The 22,115-nt window shown below is 42.6% G+C and overlaps 1 protein-coding gene across 1 annotated transcript in view; it reads left to right on the top strand.

The window, feature by feature from the left end:
* LOC103803154 (metalloprotease TIKI1-like) overlaps positions 1 to 22,115 on the top strand; it is a gene marked incomplete at its 5' end in the record, with an annotated part of 71,144 nt that overhangs the window by 25,455 nt on the left and 23,574 nt on the right. The window contains 2 exons of the mRNA XM_009075695.1: positions 19,023 to 19,169; positions 21,334 to 21,508. Of these exons, the coding sequence (XP_009073943.1) occupies positions 19,023 to 19,169; positions 21,334 to 21,508 (322 nt within the window). The remainder of the gene's footprint in view (positions 1 to 19,022; positions 19,170 to 21,333; positions 21,509 to 22,115) is intronic.

Below are 22,115 nucleotides of genomic sequence, written 5' to 3'. Positions count from 1 at the left end.
TCTACCTGTGAATTGCTCTGAAAGTCAGTACTGAGGAAGGCAATATGAAGATTATTGTCTACACTGAAAGAAGGCTTCTGGATATATTTGGGAATTGGAAACAATTTGGTGGAGAATTTGGAGACTGTGTAAATACTATGGCAGAGAATCCTTTTCTATCTGCTATTCTATACCATACCTATGTGAACTTTTTGTTTCTTGGGGAAGATATGGGCAGCTGGTGCCATTTCAGTCAAGGGAAACATGTGCACATGATAAGACTAGGCAACACCTTGGCAGCAAATCGTATCTGCTACAAAGATTGAAATTTTGCTTTTGCTTCTGCTCTGCAGCCTCTCCTGACAGTCCCCTCCTACAGGAACCATTCCTCCTGGTTGCTAGTCTGTGCTAGAGATGCAGCTTCAGGTGCTGCATATGTTGCTGCAGTTCTGGCTTTTTTCATGTGTACGTGTAAGTGTAAGCTGGCTAGTGTGGGTGAAGCTTGCAGCTGTGTTCTGTCTCAGCTACATTAGGCCTGGCCACCAGTGCTGTGTGTCTGGTTGCCTACGAGGTGTGAGTCTCAGAGGAAAGGTAAATGCTCTGCATCCATCTCTGTTGGAGCCATTCTGTGCTGGGGAGCAGCCTTAGCCGCTTCATAACACTTCTCTGAAATGGCACTCAGATTTCCCTTGATGGTACACATTTGTGTCCAAGTGGTGTGTGTGTGTGCACGTGAGCATGCTAAGCTGAAGCAGCAGTGCAATGGGAGGTAGATATGTGAAGAACATCTGAGAGAGACATGAAGTTGAGGGATAAGGTTTGGCAGAGAGAGGATTTGTCAAGAAGGATTTGAGTACTGGAACATCTCCTTGTGATACTTGTTATTTTGGTGGTTTTGGTTTTTTGCTCTGCCACAAAGACTTGTGGATGGGATCCATGCATTGCAGAGATTAATGCAGTCCCATGGCTGCAGTCACTCTTTCAGTAAAATTTTCTGGTGGATAGAAATATGTTGCGAATCCCTCTGTGCTATAGGAGCAAGTTGAGTGGCCTCTGAACTCTGTGGGTATGCATGAATGATTTCTGTTCAGTAACTAAATTTTAACAGCTAATTTAACAATGACACTTGGTATGTTGAGTAGTTTTATAAAATAAACTGATTGATTTAACCAATTTAGTAAAATTGAAATTGAAGGGGCAATTCAGTGCCTGCAGTTGGCAGTTATTAAAATTTGTGACTGAGCTGTTTTGTGGAGTGCTACTGAGCCCATACGATGTGGATGATTTTCTTGTCATCAGGTGTCATGACTCAGAGAAAATGCTAACCACCACTATATAAACAATCTCCAAGATGAAATTATTCTGTCATGTAGCAAACGAATATTTCAGATCTTGTGGGTTTGCTGAGTTTAACAAAATTGCCACAGAAAGTATGCCTTTTTATAATCTGTCTTCTCAGAAACTAATCTTTGGGAAAGTTATCATGGAATTTTGATCACTGGCTTTCTCTCTGCATACATTTATTTTCACCACACTAGATGACTCTTAATTAATTACTGTGCTACAATATTTGCTTTTTAGCCAATTTTAGTTTTGCATTACAGCAGCAGCTAAAACTTGTTTAATAGAGAGGCACAAATGTACAAAAGAAGTCAAGAGGTTGGAGCAACCTGTCAATCAATGCAACTCTTGGCTTCATTTCCATGATCAGCTTTTCAGGGCTGGAATGCTCCAGTATTCTGGTATCACTTGAAACGAGAAAGTTCTGGACAAAGTAGCCAGGTAAGATCATGGAGCAGATTCTCCTGGAAGTTATGCTAAGGCACATGAAAAACAAAAAGGTCATTGCTAGTAGTCAACATAGATTTACAAAGTGCAAATTATGCCTGACAAATCTGGGAACCCTCTATGATGGGGCTGCAGCATTGGTGGACAGGGGCAGAGCAACTGACATTGTCTACCTGGACTTATGCAAAGCATTTGACACTGTCCCGCATGACATCTGTGTCTCTAAATTGGAGACACATGGATTTGATGGATGGCCCACTAAGTGAATAAAGAACTGGTTGGAGGGCTGCACATTGAGTTGTGGTCAATGGCTTGTCCACGTGGAGGCCAGTGAAGAGTGGTGTCCATCAGGGGTTGGTGTTGGGGCCAATACTGTTCGACATCTCTGTTGGGTGGACAGGTGGATCAAGTGCCCCTCAGCAAGTTTACTGATGGCACCAAGTTGTGTAGGGCAGTCGACATGCTGGAGGGAAGGGATGTGCCAACCAGAGGGACCTTGACAGGCTTGAGAGGTGGGACAATGCAAACCTCATGATGCTCAGCAAAGCAAGTGGACAGGGGCAGAGCAGCTGACATTGTCTACCTGGACTTATGCAAAGCATTTGACACTGTCCCGCATGACATCTGTGTCTCTAAATTGGAGACACATGGATTTGATGGATGGCCCACTAAGTGAATAAAGAACTGGTTGGAGGGCTGCACATTGAGTTGTGGTCAATGGCTTGTCCACGTGGAGGCCAGTGAAGAGTGGTGTCCATCAGGGGTTGGTGTTGGGGCCAATACTGTTCGACATCTCTGTTGGGTGGACAGGTGGATCAAGTGCCCCTCAGCAAGTTTACTGATGGCACCAAGTTGTGTAGGGCAGTCGACATGCTGGAGGGAAGGGATGTGCCAACCAGAGGGACCTTGACAGGCTTGAGAGGTGGGACAATGCAAACCTCATGATGCTCAGCAAAGCAAAATGCAAAGTCCTACACTTGGATCATGGCAATTCCAGGCACACGTACAGGCTGGGCAAAGAAGTGATTGAAGGCAGTGGAGAGGGCGCCAACCAGAGGGACCTTGACAGGCTTGAGAGGTGGGACAATGCAAACCTCATGATGCTCAGCAAAGCAAAATGCAAAGTCCTACACTTGGATCATGGCAATTCCAGGCACACGTACAGGCTGGGCAAAGAAGTGATTGAGAGCAGCCCTGTGGAGAGGGCCTTGGGAGTGATAGTGGATGAAAAACTCAGCATGAGCTGGCGCTCGCAGCTCAGAAGGCCAACCAAATCCTGGGCTGCATCAAAAGGAGTGTGGCCAGCAGGTTGAAGGAGGTGATTCTCCCTCTCTACTCTGCTCTTGTGACACCCCACCTGGAGTACTGTGTACAGTAGTGTACATATAACACTGTTGGGGACTGCCTTTGGCAAAAATATCATGTTGTTGATTCATAAATTTTCTGGTGCCCTGCCACCCACAGATACTGTGATGGTGTGGCTACCTTCACAGTAATTCCTCATTTTTATTTGTATACCAATTCTGATTTTTTTCTTCCCACATTTTGATTTGATCCATCTGAGATTATCCTTTCATTTTACCATAACTGTTGTGAAATATTGTTCTATTTCCAAAGGAGAAGTTCTCATTACCTTTTTCACCTTAGAATTAAAAATATCAGCAACCAAAAAAACCCAACTAAAACCAAAACCAAAACAACAGCAAAAAAACCCCACAAAACCTCAAACCAAGCAAAAAACCCACCAAAATTTATTTGTTGTAGTAAGTCTCCATGAACTAAATGAAGATCCAGGACTTCACAATCAATTTTGTTGTTTTTAGCTCCTTAGCCTATAACAGAAAGACACTTTCGGTTTGCAGTGAGCCCCCCTGCCCTGCAAAGACATCATAAACTAGCTTGCTTAAACATACTGCCTGTTTGTAAGTCTGAAAAGTCCTTTGATTTCAGTGCCCTTTTGGTTTGGAAAGCTCAAGAGATATGACCATCTTGAAACTCAAATTTGTCAGAAATTTGCAAATGAATTGTAATGTAGTAAATCTCATAAGCTTTTGCTGGATAGATAAAACTTAATAAGCAGTGTGAGAACAAATGAAGGGTAAAATGAAATGTGGATGGATTATGGTGGTTTAGCTCAGCTGTACTAGTTTGTGCAGTGTTCCTGGACAGAGTGCTTGGTTCATGGTATCTGAGTTTTTGCACTGTTGCACAAGTCACAAACTATGTGTGACTACAGACTCCTTGTACCCTCCTGGGTACAGCTGTGCACGGTAGCACAGGGCGGTACATGCACTCTAACTGAAGAACATGTTTGGTGTGTGTTGCTATATGGAAAGAGAAGCAGCAGATATTTTAGGAGCTCTATCCTAAACAGCTGGAGCACTATTGTCTACAATTGTGATATTTCACATGGACTGAGGAGGACTTCTGCAGTTAGAAGCTTTAGCGCCAGCAGCAAACCTATGGTCCAAGTTTCTGGTAGTTCCTTGTGAGCTGTGTCAGCAGGCTTAGTGCATCCATCTGGTCATTCTGTAAAAAGGAAACCTGATGGCAGCTCTTGGGCTTTTTGTTGGTTGGGGTTTTTTGCCGCCTCTAGAATGTGTGCTTTCTGCAAAGGCTTCTTTTGCTTTTAGCTGTACTGCTTGCCAGCACCTTTGAAAGACACCTCATTCTCCTTTACAGGGTCTTTTAAGAGAACAGGACTGAGGATGAAGACCCTCATGACAAAAGCAGAGATATTTTCTTGTGCCAACAGTTAGGAATTTAAAAGACTGTAAAAAACCCTTTTTACATAATTCAACCATGGGACTTCCTTTCTGTTGCCCCTTCCTGCCTCCCCCTCTAGTAGCCTGTAAATATCTAGCTACCACTCAAAACTAGGGAGACATTTCAGAGGACTTTCTGGGTTTATCCAAAACAGTTATTGGTGCAACTAATGCTTTGTTGCTTGGGTTCCCTTCCAAATAAAGGATATTGACTGTACAGGTTTGTACTCATTAAATATTTTTGTACTTGTTAAATGAGGAATGTGCTCTAGAGTCAGTAAAACCATGCAGTCTAATGAGGGTGATAAGAAAATTGAGTGAGCAGAAGCAAGAAGTGTTTTAAATGGCTTTTCTGGTGGCCAGGTTTCTGAGAACTATCCACCAGCAGGTCTGCATGGGTGCAGAGTCCCTTATGATGCAGAAATATTCATTACCCTATTTTACAGCATGGGAGCAAAAGCTGTGGAGGTAGGAAAGAAAAATAAAAAGAGAGAAGTTCTTGAAAGAACACCTTTGGAGTATCTGAGCATGGCAGAAAGGCTCAGATACTCCAAAGTACTCAGAAAGTTACTCAGTACTCAAAGTTAGAAAGTAAGCAAATATTTTAGCTAAAAACCAGTGCTGCAATGGACCATCAGGAGAAGAATGGAACTGATATTGGTTTACCCAGCAAGTTATTGATAAGGAGGAGGGGGAGAGGGTGCCTGGTAAAACAAACCATTGCAAAACCAGCAGGAGCTGATATACACAGCCGAGGTTTCTAAAGGAAGTAGCACAGGATACTGCAAACTTCTAGGCAGCCTTCTTGAAGATTCATGGAAAACAAGTGAGATCCATGAAAACTGGGCTACGCAAATGTAGCAATAGTCTTTAACAAGATTAAAGCGATGCCCTTGGAAATTGTTAAGCAGAAAGTTAAATTACAATGATTTTCAAATGTTACAAAAGGTCAAACATGTCAGCGCTTATATCAAACTGTTTTTCAGCTATTTTAAATTGAAATTGAATTAGCCTTTTCTAATGGTGGAGAATTTAAGACCATCTTGTTCAGTGATGTTGCAACTATTCCATTGGCATGGGAAAAAATTATGAGGGGCTTAAAGTATTATTATTTTTATTTCATGATTGCTTGGGTCTGATTTTTAATGATGGTTTTCAAAATGTGCAGTGTTTTCACGTGCCATGTTCTGGTGTCCTTGGGTGACTGCTCTGTCTGACCACAGTTAAAATCAACACTGAGCTGCACCAGATACATCCCTGACACAATGTACTGAGCCCTGTGGCTTGTGAGTTCCATGATAAATCATATCACTCAAGATAAAAATTGTGCTGACAAAATTTTGATGGCCTCTGGAGCAGAATTATGTGATTGCTGAGTAAATAGGAAAACATGGGGCTGGATTAACTGAACCATAAGTAAAATTGCCTGTATGTTCTTTCCTGGATGCAAATAAAGGTGCTAATATTTTTCCAAGGGCCTCTGCAGGGGAGTGATATATTCCCAGCAGAGGCTGGATATCTATAGCAGACAGACTGAGAACAGAGTTATGATTTGGATTGATGTTTATGTGATTGTGTTTCTTGGAAAAAACAGACTTGAGAGAACTCCCATGTCCCATGTCCTATTGATGGAATAAAGAGAATGAAGAAGTTACTTGCCAGGTTGTGCAGCCGTTAGGTTTTGTTTTACTTGCCTTGAAATATTTAGGAACATGCATGCAATTGGACATAGTAGCTGTGAGCCTGGTGTATGACTGATATTTGCACCTCTTAATTTAGTAGTGCAGCTATTTTTGTGTTTGTAAGCTTTCACTGTCCTGGTGTGAACGTTGGGCAAGCAGGACACTTGTCAGGTAGCAGTGCTATCCACTTCATCTGAAAGGTCTCCTGGAAGGAATTGTACAGAGGTTGTGCAGTAGAGTTTGAAAAGAACTGGGGTTCTGGGCTTGGTACTAAGCTTTGATGCTGACCAGAGGACATACCGAGGGAGTGAGTTGTCTGCCTTTGATCTCACTCATGCCATTTATGGATGGGTGTGCAAGTACTTCCTTCCATAATGCTTCTTGTCACCTGGCAGAGAATCAATGCTGTCATGTCAGAAGAATCTGATACATCACTGTTGCAACTCGAATTTGATACTGAAATACTGACCTTTAGCTGTTGCATCCGGTACAGATAGCCTGATTACAAAAAGCAAATGTGACAGCAGTGAGCATATGAATTTGAGCACTGAGAATATGACCACCAGGAATGGACCCTACCCTTCCTTCCACCTTTGGAGCAGCAGAAAACTGAGAACACTGAAATGAGTGAGCTCAGACTGAGCTTGTCAGGTCTCCAGTCTGCCAGTGGCACTTCCATTGACCCTGTGGCTTATTTGGGCAGTCACGCAATTAAAGTGATTGCCAGCAGGTCACACATGAACAAGCAGAAGGGGAAGACTAAACCTGGAAGAGGGAGCTTGGAATGGAAAAGGAAGCAAATTTATGTAGAGCTCTGGTTTGTGCAGCAGGAAGAGAGGCTTCAGCCAATGTATCAGAACCAGCTCAATGTGTCCATATAATCTGAAATCCTATTTTTGAGTGCAAGAAGGCAAGTAGAAGCAATGAAGAGACACACTAGCAAAGTGTGACACTTAATTTGCTCAGCTGGAAGTCTGGTAGCTGGTTAGGGCTTAATTTTTTGGACAGTGGTGTACATGCACATGACAAAAGGCTTTAATGTCCTCTGTCCTCGAAATTCACATGTGTACCCACAGTAGATCTTTGGGCTCACAGAGATCACAGTGGGATTCATCTGCAAAGTATCCAGTGGCTTCTGAAACCTTTTCAGAAACTTAAATTTCCTTTTGGCATAAATTTCAAACCACTCAGCAGGTTCTGGAGATCTGACCACATTTCAGGATTTTTGGATTTATACAGTAGTATGAAATGATGTTTTGAGGGTTGGTGATTTAATTCCTTGGTTTATCTATCACAAACAGAGGTTATTCTATTTAAGGTTTTCTAGTAAGATGCTTGATGTGAATTTGCTTTTCAACACCAAGTGTGTTTAACAACATAATAAATATGGCACATTCTGGGCAGGAAATTATCTTGTCCTGTTAGGTTTGTGTTTAGTTGTATTTCATCCTGAGCCTGGACAACTGACATCATTGAGAGCAACTCATGTCTGATATTGGTTAATGAGTGTTTTTGGATGAGAGTTCTTAGGGCAATGTTTAGGAAGATTCCTACACCAGCAGGGCTCTTGTGGGCTTTTCTTCCAAGCTGAAATGCTGCTGGAAAAATTAAGCAAGAAGTAATATTGGCATTTCTCTGTCTTCAGTGAGTTCCCTGTCCTGCTCATGTGTAAAGAGGCAAAAAAACCCAATATATGAGCTTGAGTAAAAAAGCAAGCTAATGTCCCTGGGGAAACAGTAGCTACTAGAAAGGAAGGGAAGGTTTGGAGCTAGGTTTGCTTTGAAGAGGGTGTGAGCACAACTTTGGAAACAGAATCCCAATAGGATGAAGTGGAAAACCACACCAACATAAGGATACATTGCATATTGTGGCATGCTGGTGTGTGTAGTCTCTGAGAAGTGCTGGATTCAGCTGCCATTGAGCTATGACACAAACTGCTCCAGTGGAGTCTCTCACTGTTAATGATTGTGGCAAAAGGTTCTCTATTTGGGAATCACACATTGCAGGGTAGCAAACACCGAGGGTCCTATTTTTAGGAGGCAACTTTGTCTAGGGAATTGTTGCTAGTTAGAAAGTTTACAGGTGAGTCAGAAATAGCAACAGGGTGGCAATTTTTCTAAGATAATAAAATGAAGAATTTTCAGAGAAGGAGTTCAGGATTATTAGAGATTCTTTCTTTTGTCTGATGGATTTTGACATGAGTTTCTCAATGCCAACTTTATTTTTCTTGTATATGAGTTTGGGAGAAGCATTTTAATCCTTTCATGTACATGAACATTTTTTAAAACCCTGTAGAAGCTTTACAGGGGTGATATGCAGAGTATTCCAAAGGACAAGTAGCTGCTTTATGTTATCTATTCCGTGTCACAATCCAGAGTGAGGCAATCTCTGAACTATTTTATCCTTAATCCAGTGTCAAAACACTGCATAGACACATACCTTCTGGACCTGCATCTCAGATTTTAACTGAAGAGACATAAACATAAGGAGTTCCGGTAGGTGTTGCCTGACATAGAGAAGGTGCACATTAGTAACAACATGTAATGATGCAGGAGGAAGGCATCTGTCTGCAGATCTTTGGGGTGGATAGTAGTAATGAAATTTAACCCAGGACTTTGTATATGTTGTGTTCTCATTCAAATGTAGTTTTCAGACTAGACTTTTAGGAGTACAAGTCTCATGCCTATGCTATACAGACCTTGAGGGCAGAATTAAATCACTTGGGGATCCCTGGGAAAGATCCCATTAGTCTATAAGTACAGCTTGTCAGAATATACCTAGCTTGGGCAGGATGAATATTTCAGCCACTTCAATTATTTTTCCCTGATTACCTGCTTGTTGTTTCTTCCCTGTTACAGTTTCAACAGATACTCACCGAACAACTAATGTTGTACAATGTTGTTTGTTAGTTCCAAAACTGGATTCAGAGATTGATGATTCACATCCCATTATGCCTTTAAAATCTTTTGCACAATTCTGAGTGCACCAAAGCTTTTTGCTTTGATGCCAAAAGTTGCAGAACTTAAGCCAATATATTCTTGCATCTTTTCCGTACATGGAGTTGATGGTTGAGTAGATATCACTTGCACTGCGGCTCTTCCACGTAATTTCTGAAAAAGCCTGTCTAGCCCAGGAAAACTACCCAGTTTTTAACTTCTGAGGCCAAAGTATAACATGCTCGTGAGATAAATCTTGCCATGCTTTGTTCTTGCTTCTATTCTTTTCAGCACTCCCAAGAGCCTTCCTGCTAATCTTTGGCCATTTCAATCTTTACAGTCAGATTTATGTAATCATGGTGACTTGGTGAAAATTATGAGCTCTTGGCAGATACCTCTGCTTTTCTCAGGGATCCTTGAGCAAATGTTTATCCAGGACACTTACTCTGACAGTAAGTGTGTGTGAACATGTGCTGGAACTGCTGTGGGGAAGTTGACCTGCCTTGGCCTTTAACAAAATGATTTGACCATCTAGGGCTCAAAAGTGCTAAAGAAGACAGGGTTAGCTCTTCTTGGAACTGTTGTCTAACTTGTTCACTGAGATGGTTAAGAAATTTCTGTTCAGTTGATCTGAAAGGTTTGAGTTCAGAGGTATTCTCATGGTTTTTTTGCTTGACAAAATCTTGAGATAATTTTTCCGTGATTCTTTCTGTCCATTCCAAGTGGCAGTGTTGGTAGGTGCCTATTACAAACCTTCTGTGATTCAGTTTGACCTGACATCCTTCTGACTTCATATCGTGATGGACTGCAATTACTGTTTGATGATTTAACACCTTTATTTTTTAATTGTTGGCAGCAGGGGCAGGAAGATAATAAAGGCTTGTAGTACGGTGGACAAGTCATGAGGTTAGCAGGGGAAATAATCTTTTCTTCTGGCTTTGGATGCATTGAACCTGGCTCAGAAGGTTAACATTTTCCATTCTTTGAGAGCAATAGCTTACCTGATATGAGATTTCTTGCAAATCAATTGGATTTAGACAGCTACTTAAAATTCCTGAGGGATCCTTGTTGGCATGCAACAAACACTTTTAAGAATAAAACAAAGAGGGGAAGAAACCCCCAAAACTCAGGTTCTTTCTAGCGATAAACAGTCTTTCAGAAGTACCAGCTCAACAGTTTCCTGATTGTACTGGCAGCAGGTGGGTTTTCATGGGTCTAAACATCAGAGTATATTAGATTTTACCACAAAGGCAGCTTGATGCATTGGCTTAAGTGGAACCACTGATCATGTCCTAATGTGGACAGCTGGGGAGGTGAGTGGAGGGGCCATCTTGCAGTGAAGCAAGCTGATTCATTCCAAGAACATCATCTCAGGGGGTTCACACTGCACAGCTGGTGGCTTGAAAATTCCTATCCTCCTTGGGATATGCTAGTTTTTCTATGTGGTTAAGCTTACAGTTACAATGTAGAGCACAGATTTAGGCCTGTGTCTCACTATTTGAAAATTTTGTCAGCTATTTCTCTTAGAAAGCTTTTGTCCTGAGAACTTCCAGCCTCTGATCCGTCTGAAACGAGCTAGGGACATTTCAACCCTTCTTCTTTGAGGTTTATCTTGGCAAGTTGAACAATGTATAACAATATATAAACATAATATGAAAATTTCCTTTCAAACCTTGCACCCAGGAAAAGGTCATCTTGCACTCTGCTATGCTCCATGTGGAAGCCAGGACCTTCTCTTGAAGGTGCTTCTAGTTGCCTAAGACATAAATGCTAGTTCAAAATTGTTGTTCTGTTTGGAATAGCAACCAGAGTCCTGGCTTAATTGTTTTATTGAATGGAAAAATGTTTTATCAGTGCTGGGTGTTTTAGATGGAACATGCTTTCCCAGCTGGCAGAACTTCATGAAAATCCAAAATATCTCATTTCATGGTTACCAGATGACATGTGATAACTGTCAGGGCTTGTTCATGACATTGCAAGGCTAGTTTGTTTACTCTATTAGCTTTATAGTCTTGAATTGCTACTCTTACATGAGTTACACAAGTCATATTCAGCAGTTTGCAGAAAGAAAGGGAAGCACTCCAGCCAATTTAAATTTTCGTTCTTAATTACTCTGTTACACTGCAAAGGTGTACAAATACTGGTGAGAGTATGTTCAAACTGCAGTTTTCTACATTTCCTGTGCATGTTAGTTCTAGCAATCATCCAAACTGTTGTCAAGTTTAGTCCTAAGCTATACATGGCATGTGGTAGAGAGAACAAAAAAATAATCAGTGAAGGCAAGAGGGGACTTGTAAGACTTTTTCTTTCACCTAGAGGCACTCCAGATAGCATCTGTGGTTGAGTGAAAAAAACCTAGAAACCAAATCTCAGGTCATCAATACCAAGTTTGTTTAGTTTCAGTGCTTGTGTTTGAGGAAGATAAAAGCTACTGCTAAATGCTGTCCTTGAAGCTGTGGAGATAGATAGGCTTTGGCTGTGTTGCTTAGAGTGGCAAACACAGTGATGTCTCATCATTTATATATTTTTTACATATTTTCTATGGTCGGAGCACCAGCTGGTTTCCTTTCTGTGAGAATTTTCTTCTGAAGTTGTTTAAAAGTGTTTCTTTTAAATTGTTTGTTTCATTAACCTCAGTATTTTAGTTTTGCTTCAACTAAATTTAAAAGTATCCCGTGGAAAAGAAGGAAGACAAGATGGACTAAACTCCTATTTTAGTAGAAGGTTGGAGTTTCTTTAAACATACAAACTAAATAACAAAATATCAATTGCAGGTGTTGAATTTTAAAAGTATAGGTAGTCTCAGCCCAAGAAACCTTAAAATTTTTTGAGGTGGTTATCTAAGTATCTTGTAAAATAAATAATTAGGCAAAGGAAAGAAATTCTTACTAATAGTGTATTGGTTAGACAGTCCTGTAAATTGGAAAGTAAGCACATCCTGAGAGAAATCAGGATTGTTAGTAATTCCTTTTCATTTAGTTAATTGTTCCCAGGTCTGATCTTGACCTGAGTTTAGGAGTTATGTGATAATGATAATCCAAAACAAGCTGGACATTGCCAGCTGAAGAAATGCTGAGTAGGAGGCAGACACAGATTCTAATTTTAATGTGTTGAAAGTATGGGTTTTTTTGCCTTGAACTTTGCTTCAGGGCTGTAGAAACCTGAAATATAGACAAAGGGCTAGTCCCTAGTTCTGTTTGTTTAATTAAAAATGTACCTGGTGAAGGTTTGATATGTGAAGGTTTGGAAACCAAACTTTGCTAGCATTAAAAAATTTAACAAAGATGGAATTGAGAAAAAAGTTTATTCCTTCCCTAGTAACATCCAAATATGGATCACCAGTTCAAAGATTTTCTGCATAAGGATGCACTTTCCAAAAGCTTGAGGCATTTCTGCAGCACAAGGAGGAATCCCAGTGAGTTTAGATGGAGAGTTCTCAGGGATGAGGTGTGGCAGCAGGTTCATAGCCACACAATTAGCCCTGTAGAGAGATGGGAGTAAGTTCCAGCAAGGCCTTGGAGGTGTCCAAATGTGAATTGCAAGATGTGAAATGGGAACAACCTATTCCACCACTGTCTTAATCCACATTCAGCACATAGCAAGGTGTTTATTTCTGCTGCTGTCAGTGGAAACGTAAATGCCTGTAAATCAGTGTAAATTGCTCAGACAATAGGCTATGTATTAATGCAGTGCTGTAAGTAAATGAGTTGCACTTTTTCTAGCAGTGCTGTAAGTAGTGTTCCTCTAATTCAATGTTATCAACCATCTTCCTGCAACAAGAGGAGGATCAAAAATTCATTCATGGCTTCTGAAGTCCCTTATTTTTATAGCTCCTAGTAGGAGAAGGGTTGGCTTGTGCATTCCTATGTAAATTCCCAATAACAACCAAAAATTTTAGTATCTTTTTGTTCAGTTCTGGAAAGATACACTGCAAGAATCTGGCATATAATATGATAGTGTGAGTTTGTTGTCAGCAGACCAAAGATCAAATTCTACACTGCCTTCACCTGTCTCAGCATCTCTGTGCCTGATTTGAGACAGAGTGTCATCTAAGTGCCTTGGATGATCTCACTAGATCTCCTTCTACTTGCAATGCTGGCTTTTGAGAAAAATAAAACATACCACTATTAATACTATGAAGCCCTTGGAAACTTGTGGCTCATAAGTAACATAGAGTATTTCTATTTCCTTTGGTTTCATTGACTTGTACTCTTTGTCTTTTGGTCCCTGGATGAGTCCCTCAAACAACCTGTTTCTGCTAATGCCTTGAATCCAATTTTTCTCACAGACGTTTGGCAGTTTGCATTCTTTTTCCCTCTTATTACAATAGCTTGTTGCAAAGGCCACACCATCTCCCTGGAAGTGACTTAGACTGCTCCGAAGGCTGCAAATGGTGGGTTAAACCCCCTTTTGCTATTTTTAGCCCATGTTAAAATAGGACATCTTCTGCCTGTGGCTGCTGACTGGTGTTTGCAGGGCTCTTCATGTCAGGTGGGTTCTGGTTTCCAGGCTCTAAGATTGCCAGCCCCAACTTTCTGCCTCAAAGTCTCACCAGACATCTAAAGAGCTGCATCACATTGGAGTGAGGAATCCTGCATTCTACTCAACACTTGGCCTGCTGGACCATTACCATGACAAAGAAGAATTATTGACTTTCATAGTCATGATGCTTTTAATTTAAGGCTCACTTTGATTTGGGGCAGTAGTGTTCACTGGCCCAGAGAAGCAATGGTCTCCTCCAGGTGAAGAGCAAGGAGAGAAACACACTTTTGATAAGGAGGAAAAAGAGGGTAAGAGTTGCCTGAAGAGGCTGAATGGAAGCCATAATGGATGCAGTTAGTCACTGGGAAGAACCCAAAGGCAGCCCTTGATTCCTTAAGACAATTAAAAGCAAATTGTCCGGCTGAGCGATCCCAGAGCAAGGAAGATGCTCCCCCAGACTATAATTCAAGGAGCTGAATGGCCCTCAAAAACTGAGAGCAGAAAGGAAAAAAACAACAGATGATGAGGCAAATGATGGAACAGATGTGAGCGCTTTTGTTGGGAAGACTTGGAGGCTAGCGGGATGGCGATAGGCTAATTTGAGGCGAATAATGCCAGCTTCCTTTCATATGCAGAACAGCACTTTGATCCCATGTGGATGAAAGTGCTGAAAAGTGGAGAGGATGGCAGGGGGTCTTTTGTCTTTGACAAAAAAGGCATCTGCCAGGCTCTAACCCTCTTTTTCCCCACCCCCTTAGCCTAGCAGGCCACTCCAACAATGCTAGCAAAGGGGACAAGTGTCTCCTGACAGCTGAAGAAATCTCTAGGAGGAGAACGAGTTTTGCAGCAACATGTATACTGGAGAGCTTAATCGATTTTTTCCACAGTACAAAAAGGGAGAGGGTTAGGGGAAGACAGAGAGATCACAGTGAAAATGGGAGGTGGGAGATAAAAAATCCCTTTCTAATAAACTTGTTACTTTTGTTCTCTGAATGCTTCTTTTCAGGAGATGCTTTGATGCTAGTGTGAATACACTTAATGGAGCAGAGTAGGATAGAGTTGCTGGAGGGGGGTGTGTGAAGTAAGGAATAATAGTTTTGCAAGGAGGGTGAATATGGAGCAATTTCTGTGGATTCCAACACAGGAAAGATCTTGGAAGTAATGAAACAGTGCAATGCCAGAGATACCATCAAGACAGATGCGTACCTTCTGTACCACCTCTGGAGGAGCTCAGCTTAGCACAAATCCTTGGGTTTGATTTCAAAGCAAAACTGAAAAATTCTTTTCAACGTTTCCTATTGAAAGGTTTTCTGTTTTCTTAACTCTTTGGAATTACTAGAAAGGAAAGGACAGCAAGAGCGAATGGGGAGCTAGGAAGGCAAGCAGTATTTGTGCCAAGCAAATATAGCAGTTTTAAGACCACCTGCTGATCTACTCCCTGCTTTTTGTGCTCTGTTGACTTTCTTCAGCTTTTCACATCTGGTAAACAAGACTGGGGTCTGATTTGCAGAGTTTGGTGGCTGTGGTCTTCCTTAAGTGTCACTTTGCACCTAGTCTAATGTTTTCTTTGAGATACAATGGTGGATAAGAGTTATCAACTTCTAAGCAAGACCCATCTCAGTAAATTAAATCCTTTAAGAACAGTAGGCTCAGAATATTCCTTCTCTTGAGATCCTGACAGTGTTTATCCATTACTATTTACTGAAGATAACCTTCTCAGCAGGGCAACACCTGGTACTGCAAATAGGTTCTCCCTCTCTACCCCACACACTTCCTCTTTCTGCTGAGAGATTTCAGTTCTCTCAAGAAGGTATGAGTGATACAGAAATTGAGAGGAACTACCACATTCTTTTGAGAGGCTATACACTCATATTGATGCCAAATTGTAATCCTAGGTAGTTGTTCAGTAGGTGTGCCATGATTCCCCTCCAGCAGATGCCATCATTTTGTTCAGACCAGTTGATGTGGAGAGTATTTTAGACAATAGCAATTCCTGTACTGTAATTGTGCAAACCCTGATGCATGAGTTGCTGTAACTTGTTAGAGAAGACGTGAACTGCTGCTGCTGTCCTCCAAGATGCTCAGACCACCTCAGTCCCTCACAGCATCAAGGTGAAAGTCCTCTCTCTGGGTGAGCTTTGGGTGGGTCTTGTGTGACTTCTCTCTCAGGTGCTATGTACAGTGACAGGTCTAGATCCAAATGGCTAAAGATGTTGCTCATATGGAAGTCTGTCCTGGCAGGGAACAGCCCTCTGTAGTCCTCCATGCCAAAGGAAAACAGCCCAAGCAGTGCCACACAAACCCCTGACTGGGCCACAGAGTACATGGCAGGCTGCTAGGTGCTCTATCCCCAGGCAGTCAGGGTTAGGGTGAGACGTGGGAGTCTTGGGCAGTGCGTTGGGACACTTTGTTTGTTCTTTGAGGTAAAACACAAACCTCCTCATTGTGAAAGGTTTTTTGTGCTTCTCCATCTGGGCAGTCAAGTCCTTCAGATGTTGCCTTCCTGAAATTCCTTCACATGCCCAGTATCAACTCTCACACCTTCACACCAGAACAATGTACTCTTAGCAAAGACCATAGAACTGCCAAAACTGCCTTACCAGAACAGTTTTGTGTCATGGCATCAGGAAGGTTAGAGATGTGGAGGAAGAGGGGGAGAGTTGCCTCTATTCCTCTAAAATGTGTGGTAATCCTTCATAACTACAAGTTGTCATTGCAGTTTAAACTGTGCTCTTGGGACAGGTTTCTATAGCTGTTTGCTGTTTACTGTGTGCTACTTTCATAGGGCCAGTGGGTGTACATAAGGAAGGAAGAGCCTGTGTGGTTTGACTTGGATGCTACAGTCTAGGCCAGGTCTGTTTGGAGAAGAGACTGAATCTATTTCACGTGAAGGACACTGCAAGGGAGGAGGGAAGAGGTGTGTGGAGCAGAGGGTAGCATGCAGAGCAAGTGACAGCAGGAGTGCAGGCTGTGAATGTACAGCTGAGAGAGGGAGATTTGCTTTGTTCTCACGTCTCACTCAGCAGGCTGGTGTTTTTTCCACAGAAGCCAGTTACCCTCTGCTGATTTGTGTTTGGATGGAAATCAAGCAGTAAAGATTGCAAAGCCTCTTTGATGTGCTTACTCTACATTGAGGCAGAGCTACCTGACCAGCGCAGGAGAGTGCCGCATCCCCTGCCTGTTCAGTGGACAGGGACTGTCTGGTCATTATTTCAGAGGCTGCAAAGTCTAGAAAGGCATATATTGCTCTAATGGTAAATTGTCCAAGTGAATGATGCTATGGTAGTCAAATAGCTTGCAAAATAAGCCACTCCCATGGAAGTGCTTTTGGCTGGTCTGATTGTACATACAAGATTTTCCTGGCATGACCTAACAGTCCTGGCTATAGAAATCCCACATTTTAAGTGTGGATTTGGCTTGTCTCTCAGTGCTTGTCTCTCAGTGCGTCTTGTCTGGTCATTAACATCCATTTAGGACTTCTCTGTATGAGAAGTGAAGCCAAACAAATGGAAAACAATGGCTTTAGAGTGCAGTAAACCCCAGCCTGCATGCAAACTTTTGTTCAGACATAAAGTGGTTTAAATTTTTTTTTTGTTTAATTTACTTTCAAATTAAACAGAGGTCCGTTGCAAGATGGACACTGCTTAGTTTGATGTTACTTTTCTGAGTGCCTGCCTGGAGGTATTACTTTAATTGACTGCAGTTTATACAAACGAGGTGAATTCTTTCCTCTTTTAAAAACATGAGATGGAAGTGAATATTGCTATTTATGAACACCCTTCCAGGACTAATGTTGAGTTATGTGCTTTCATATTAGGTTAAATATGCAGTGATTTGGATCCAAACAGGCAGTTCTAGCTATAGTGGGTACAGCATGATTTCAAGTCTGGTGGAACTTACACGTTTCTGTAGGACATTTTGTTGTGCTTGGGGGAGGGAAATTCCACTTGTTTGTTTCCACATCTGCTCTGTAATCCCAAACTTCAGTTCACATAATCTCAGTACATTAAGGGTATACTTACTCATGTGTGAATTTCATGGTGTTTGTGAATACTTTCAGTTCCAGAGTGTTTTTGGTGGTGTTTGAGGCAAATATCCAGAAGTAGTTAGTTACAAAGAGAGTAACCAGAGCTTAGAAAATAAACCTCCCAAGAATAATTTTTGAAAAACTTCAAAGCAGTATCTCTGAACTTACTTTCTTTAAAAATAAAAATAAGAAGCCAGTAGGTAGTACAAATGTCTAGTTTTGGTGTGCAAACGAGCAGTGGCTTGAGTAAGTGCTGTGCTCAGGAGAGATGGTAGTGTTTTTCTTGCCAGGTGCTGACAGAGGACTGCTCCCTGTGCTGATGCCTATCTAGCTCCATGCCCCATCAAGGGTGCTCACTGCCATCCCATGTTCAGCCTGGGGAGTTTCTACCCCAAGTGTTTCCTTTCCAGGGCTCATTAGCTGCCGGGTGCAGCAGCTGGAGCAGCTAGCATAAGGTACAGAGGTTCTGAGTCATCTGTTTAGCTCCAGAGGCACCTGTCGAGTGTTGCTTCAAAGTGCTCTCTTGTTTCTTTCAAGTGGCAGTCATCCTTGTGGGGTGTGCACTGCCCCGGCTAGGGGCAGCTGCAGCTCTCCCTGGGTCAGGCCCTGAGGCCACCACCTTGGGAGAGCTGTGCTGTGCTGGAGGTGGAGAGGCAGCCACATCTGGAGAACACCTCTGCTGACCTTTCCCTTCCTGGTCACGGGAGAGGGTCCCTGGGGATAGGAGCTGTGGCAGTCATGATAGTCTGCCTTAAGGCAAAGAGAATGGGAGTGTTTGCACTCCCAGGGGAAGGCTGAGGAGAAGAGTGAATGCTGGGCTGCTGCAGAGAGAGTGACTACCTCTGTCCTGAGCAGCCATTGCGCTTCCCTGGCCTCATCCAGAGAGCCATCCCACCTGAAATAGGTGTGGTGTGTGGGAGAAGGAGACACAAAATAGGAACAATAGCCCATGACTCTTCTTGCAGATAAGTAAGGAAGGACAAACAAGGAGAAGCTATGCTTAATTTAGGTAGGTGGCTGAGGAGTTTAGGTGGGAGGAGCATGGTCAGGCAAACTGTAATCTAGGAGATCAAGATTGCCCCTGCTTCAGCCTGCCCCTTTGTATCTTCTGTACTAATCACATCATGGGCAAAACCCCCTGGAGTGTGAGGCAGCTCCCTCTGAGCAGGCCCGTGTGACCCAAGATGTGAGTACCTGTGGACCCAGAGGAAGTGTGGGTTGGCGATTTGAGAACTGGCACACTTGGAGCAGGAGCAGCTTCAGAGAGCCCTGGTCAGGTGGCTGTGTGTCTGTGACCTTCTCACAGGACGAGACAAGAACTCACCAGGAACTCTGTCTTTTCCTCCTTCTCCTCCTCCCTCAGGTGGTCTTTGCTTTGAATCAGACTCTCTTGCAGCAGGAGAGCCTCCGAGCAGGCAGTTTCCAGATCCCCTATACGACAGAAGACCTTATCAAGCATTACAACTGTGGGGACCTCAGCTCCATCATCTTCAACCATGACACTTCTCAAGTGAGTCTTGCCACCGCAGCCCTTCCACTATGCATATGTCCCCGGAGTGCTAACCCCTGTCTCACTTGTGCTTGTCTCTCCTCAGGCAGGCCCTTTGCAGGTGAGGGCCAAGGGCATGTTGCTGTCTCCCTGGCGCATCTGCTTGCCTGCACCTCCTATTCCAGGAATCCGCACCACCTCAACCCCTGTCTTGCTGTACACAAGCAGTGAAGGTGCACATGGCTTTCCCTTTCGGATGAGTGTCATGTTTGCTTTAGCATCAAAGCTCTATGAGTTAATCCTTTATTTTCTTAAGGATCCCATGGTATTACGCTCGCTTAGGTATGAGCAAACTTAATGCCAACAGAGAGTAACAGCAGGCTCTTTTGTGAAAATAGGGATAGAAATGCACTCATGACTTGGATGCTTGTGTAAGACTGGACAAGTTGCAAATTTTTTATGTCCCCTATCAGCATAATTGTGTAGTGTGGGCAAGGCCTAAAGGGTAGAAATGGAGCGAAACAAAGAAAAGATAGATTTAGACTGAATGAAGTGAAGAGAAAGAGACCTTCTGAGACCTCAAAGACTTGGATTTATGGAGATGGTTTTATAAGCAGCACAGTGGAATGCAACACTCTGATCTTTAGACCACGAGAAAATTCCCAGCCAGGACCAATTTGGCATGTTTGGGCTGTTAGATTGGCTAACCTCAGGCCTCTCTGTTCTTGCCTGTGAGATACTGCCTGGCAATTCGTGCATGTCAATGAAAACACAGGCACTATCATTACAGTATTGAACAAGTGGATGTTGATACCTGGGCTTTCCTGGCTGAATAACCATTTTCCTATGAGCTTTGGATACACATGGTGCAGTACTGCAGAGCCAAACTAACCTTGCTTTTCTGGTACAGAGCTTTGCACGTGTGTTGCTGCCTTCCTTCTGCCTGCAGGTGCAGCCAACCTGGTCATTAACACTGTCTAGGTTTTACACAGTGCACTTCATTCATAGATTTTCAAGGATCTCTCAAAGGAGGCCAGCATTGCAAGAGGATACAGATGCTTCATCACTATTCTGCAGAGATGTTACAGACCGCAGACAGCTGGCATTGTGTCTAGGTCCTTGGAGAGAACAACTCTTGCTGAGACATGCATGTCTCTGAGGGAGCAATTGTCCTTAACATGAGATGCTCCACTTCAGGGCACTCTCCCTCACAGTAGAGTTGAGTACTAATAGTTTGCAACACTGTCAGTTTATGTTTTAAGCAGAACTTCTCAGTAAATTATATTTGACCCCATGCTTGCCTAATAGGTGACCTACTGTAGGCTAAGAACCCTTTGGATAGAGTCAGTAATAGTCTCTGAGTGGCTCCAAAGTCTCTTCATCTGCTGCAGCCTTGCAAGGGAAAGCATCTGGCTTATTAATGATCCTACTGACCAGAAACCATTGTGTCCAGACCCTTTTGTTAGCAATCCCCATAACTGCAGTGCCTAAAGCTACTTGTCAAGAAGGCAGTATGGCTGCAACTGCAGACTTATGCTTCCCTCCACTGCCCAGAGGTCAAGGTAGTGTGCAGCCACAGCTGTTCTGGGGCCCCAGCAGAGGAAGCCAGTATTTTAAAAGATGCCTTGAGGACAGAGGAACTAGAGTTGGTAAAGCTTTCTTTTTCCTGAAAAAATCTGGCCCTCTTTCTTTTGAAAAGTTTGTGGATGTTTTTTTTAAACTAGTTCAAATTCCACAGTTATTCTTTGGAAGCCTGAGGGCTCTGATAGCAGTCAAATTCTCTCAGAAGAGTGTAATTATTATTAAAGTTATGTCATACCTATGGCAATTTAAGGAAGAGGTATGTAGCTAAAGATAGCCAGGAGCAAATATTTACTTTCTTCAGCCAAGCAATCAGGATTTAGGATCTACAGTGTGGCAAACTGAGAATATTTGTTGACTTAGAATTTTTAAAAAAAAATCTGTCTGGATGGCTTACGAAATGATACATTGAGAGAAATGAAGTGCCATGCATTTTTAGAAGTTTGCTAAGTTTTTTTTTTAGCTTGCTTTGGGTTTTGTCTTACTGACTGTGCCTTGATGGACAAGGCAATTGCCACATTCAGTGTGAAGCAAAGTGCCTGCACATGATAGCTGCCTGTGAAATAAATTCACCTTTCATGAAGACTTCTTTTATCTACCTTAGGTCCCAAATTTCATTAATGCTACGCTTCCAGCCCATGAACGCATTACTGCCCAAGAAATAGACAGCTACTTCCGTCAGGAGCTCATCTACAAGCGAAACGAGCGAATGGGCAGGAGGGTGAAGGACCTGCTGGAAGAGCACCCAGATAAGAGCTTCTTCTTTGCATTTGGAGCTGGTATGTGATTGAGGTGCCATTCAACCTAGGCATGATCTTCCCATGTCTGTTAGAATTTGTAAAAACTACAAATGCTTGCCTCAGTTTAAAGAAGTGTCAGTACCTTTACCATGGTGGACCCAGAACACACCTTTTCTCTGGTAGCTGTAGCCCAGTAGAAAATCCTTTTCAGTGTAGGAAACTGTTTTTCTTCAGTATGCAAAAAGGTCATAGTGTATGCACTTCTATATCTGTTCATTACAGACATATTTGTTACATGCATAGGCAAAGATACCAAATCAGCTACAGCACATACACAAAAGGTGCAGCTCATAGACATATGTGTTTGTGGTCTGGACAGCCAAGACAGAAGGATAGGAGAAACAGGGAGCCGAGATGAAAGGCACCAAGTCAGAGGTTGTAACAGTGCTTGAATTACCTTTAAAGAATATGTTCAGAAGAATAACGTGCCTAATTGTGTCAATCTAAGAGGCTCAATAAATGCAAGGGGAGAGGCAAGGCACAGTCTCAACTTTTCCTCCTGCAGCTCCTTACTTACCTGCTTCCACATCTACAAGGAAGTTGTGTCTGCCACTATCTTGGAGCAGCGCATTTGTCCCAGTTGGAG

The sequence above is a fragment of the Acanthisitta chloris genome, unplaced genomic scaffold (genome assembly GCF_000695815.1).
Source record: "Acanthisitta chloris isolate BGI_N310 unplaced genomic scaffold, ASM69581v1 scaffold2920, whole genome shotgun sequence".
Lineage (NCBI taxonomy): Eukaryota > Metazoa > Chordata > Aves > Passeriformes > Acanthisittidae > Acanthisitta > Acanthisitta chloris.
Note: the sequence above shows the minus strand (reverse complement) of the source record. Positions and strands in the feature narration are given on the sequence as shown.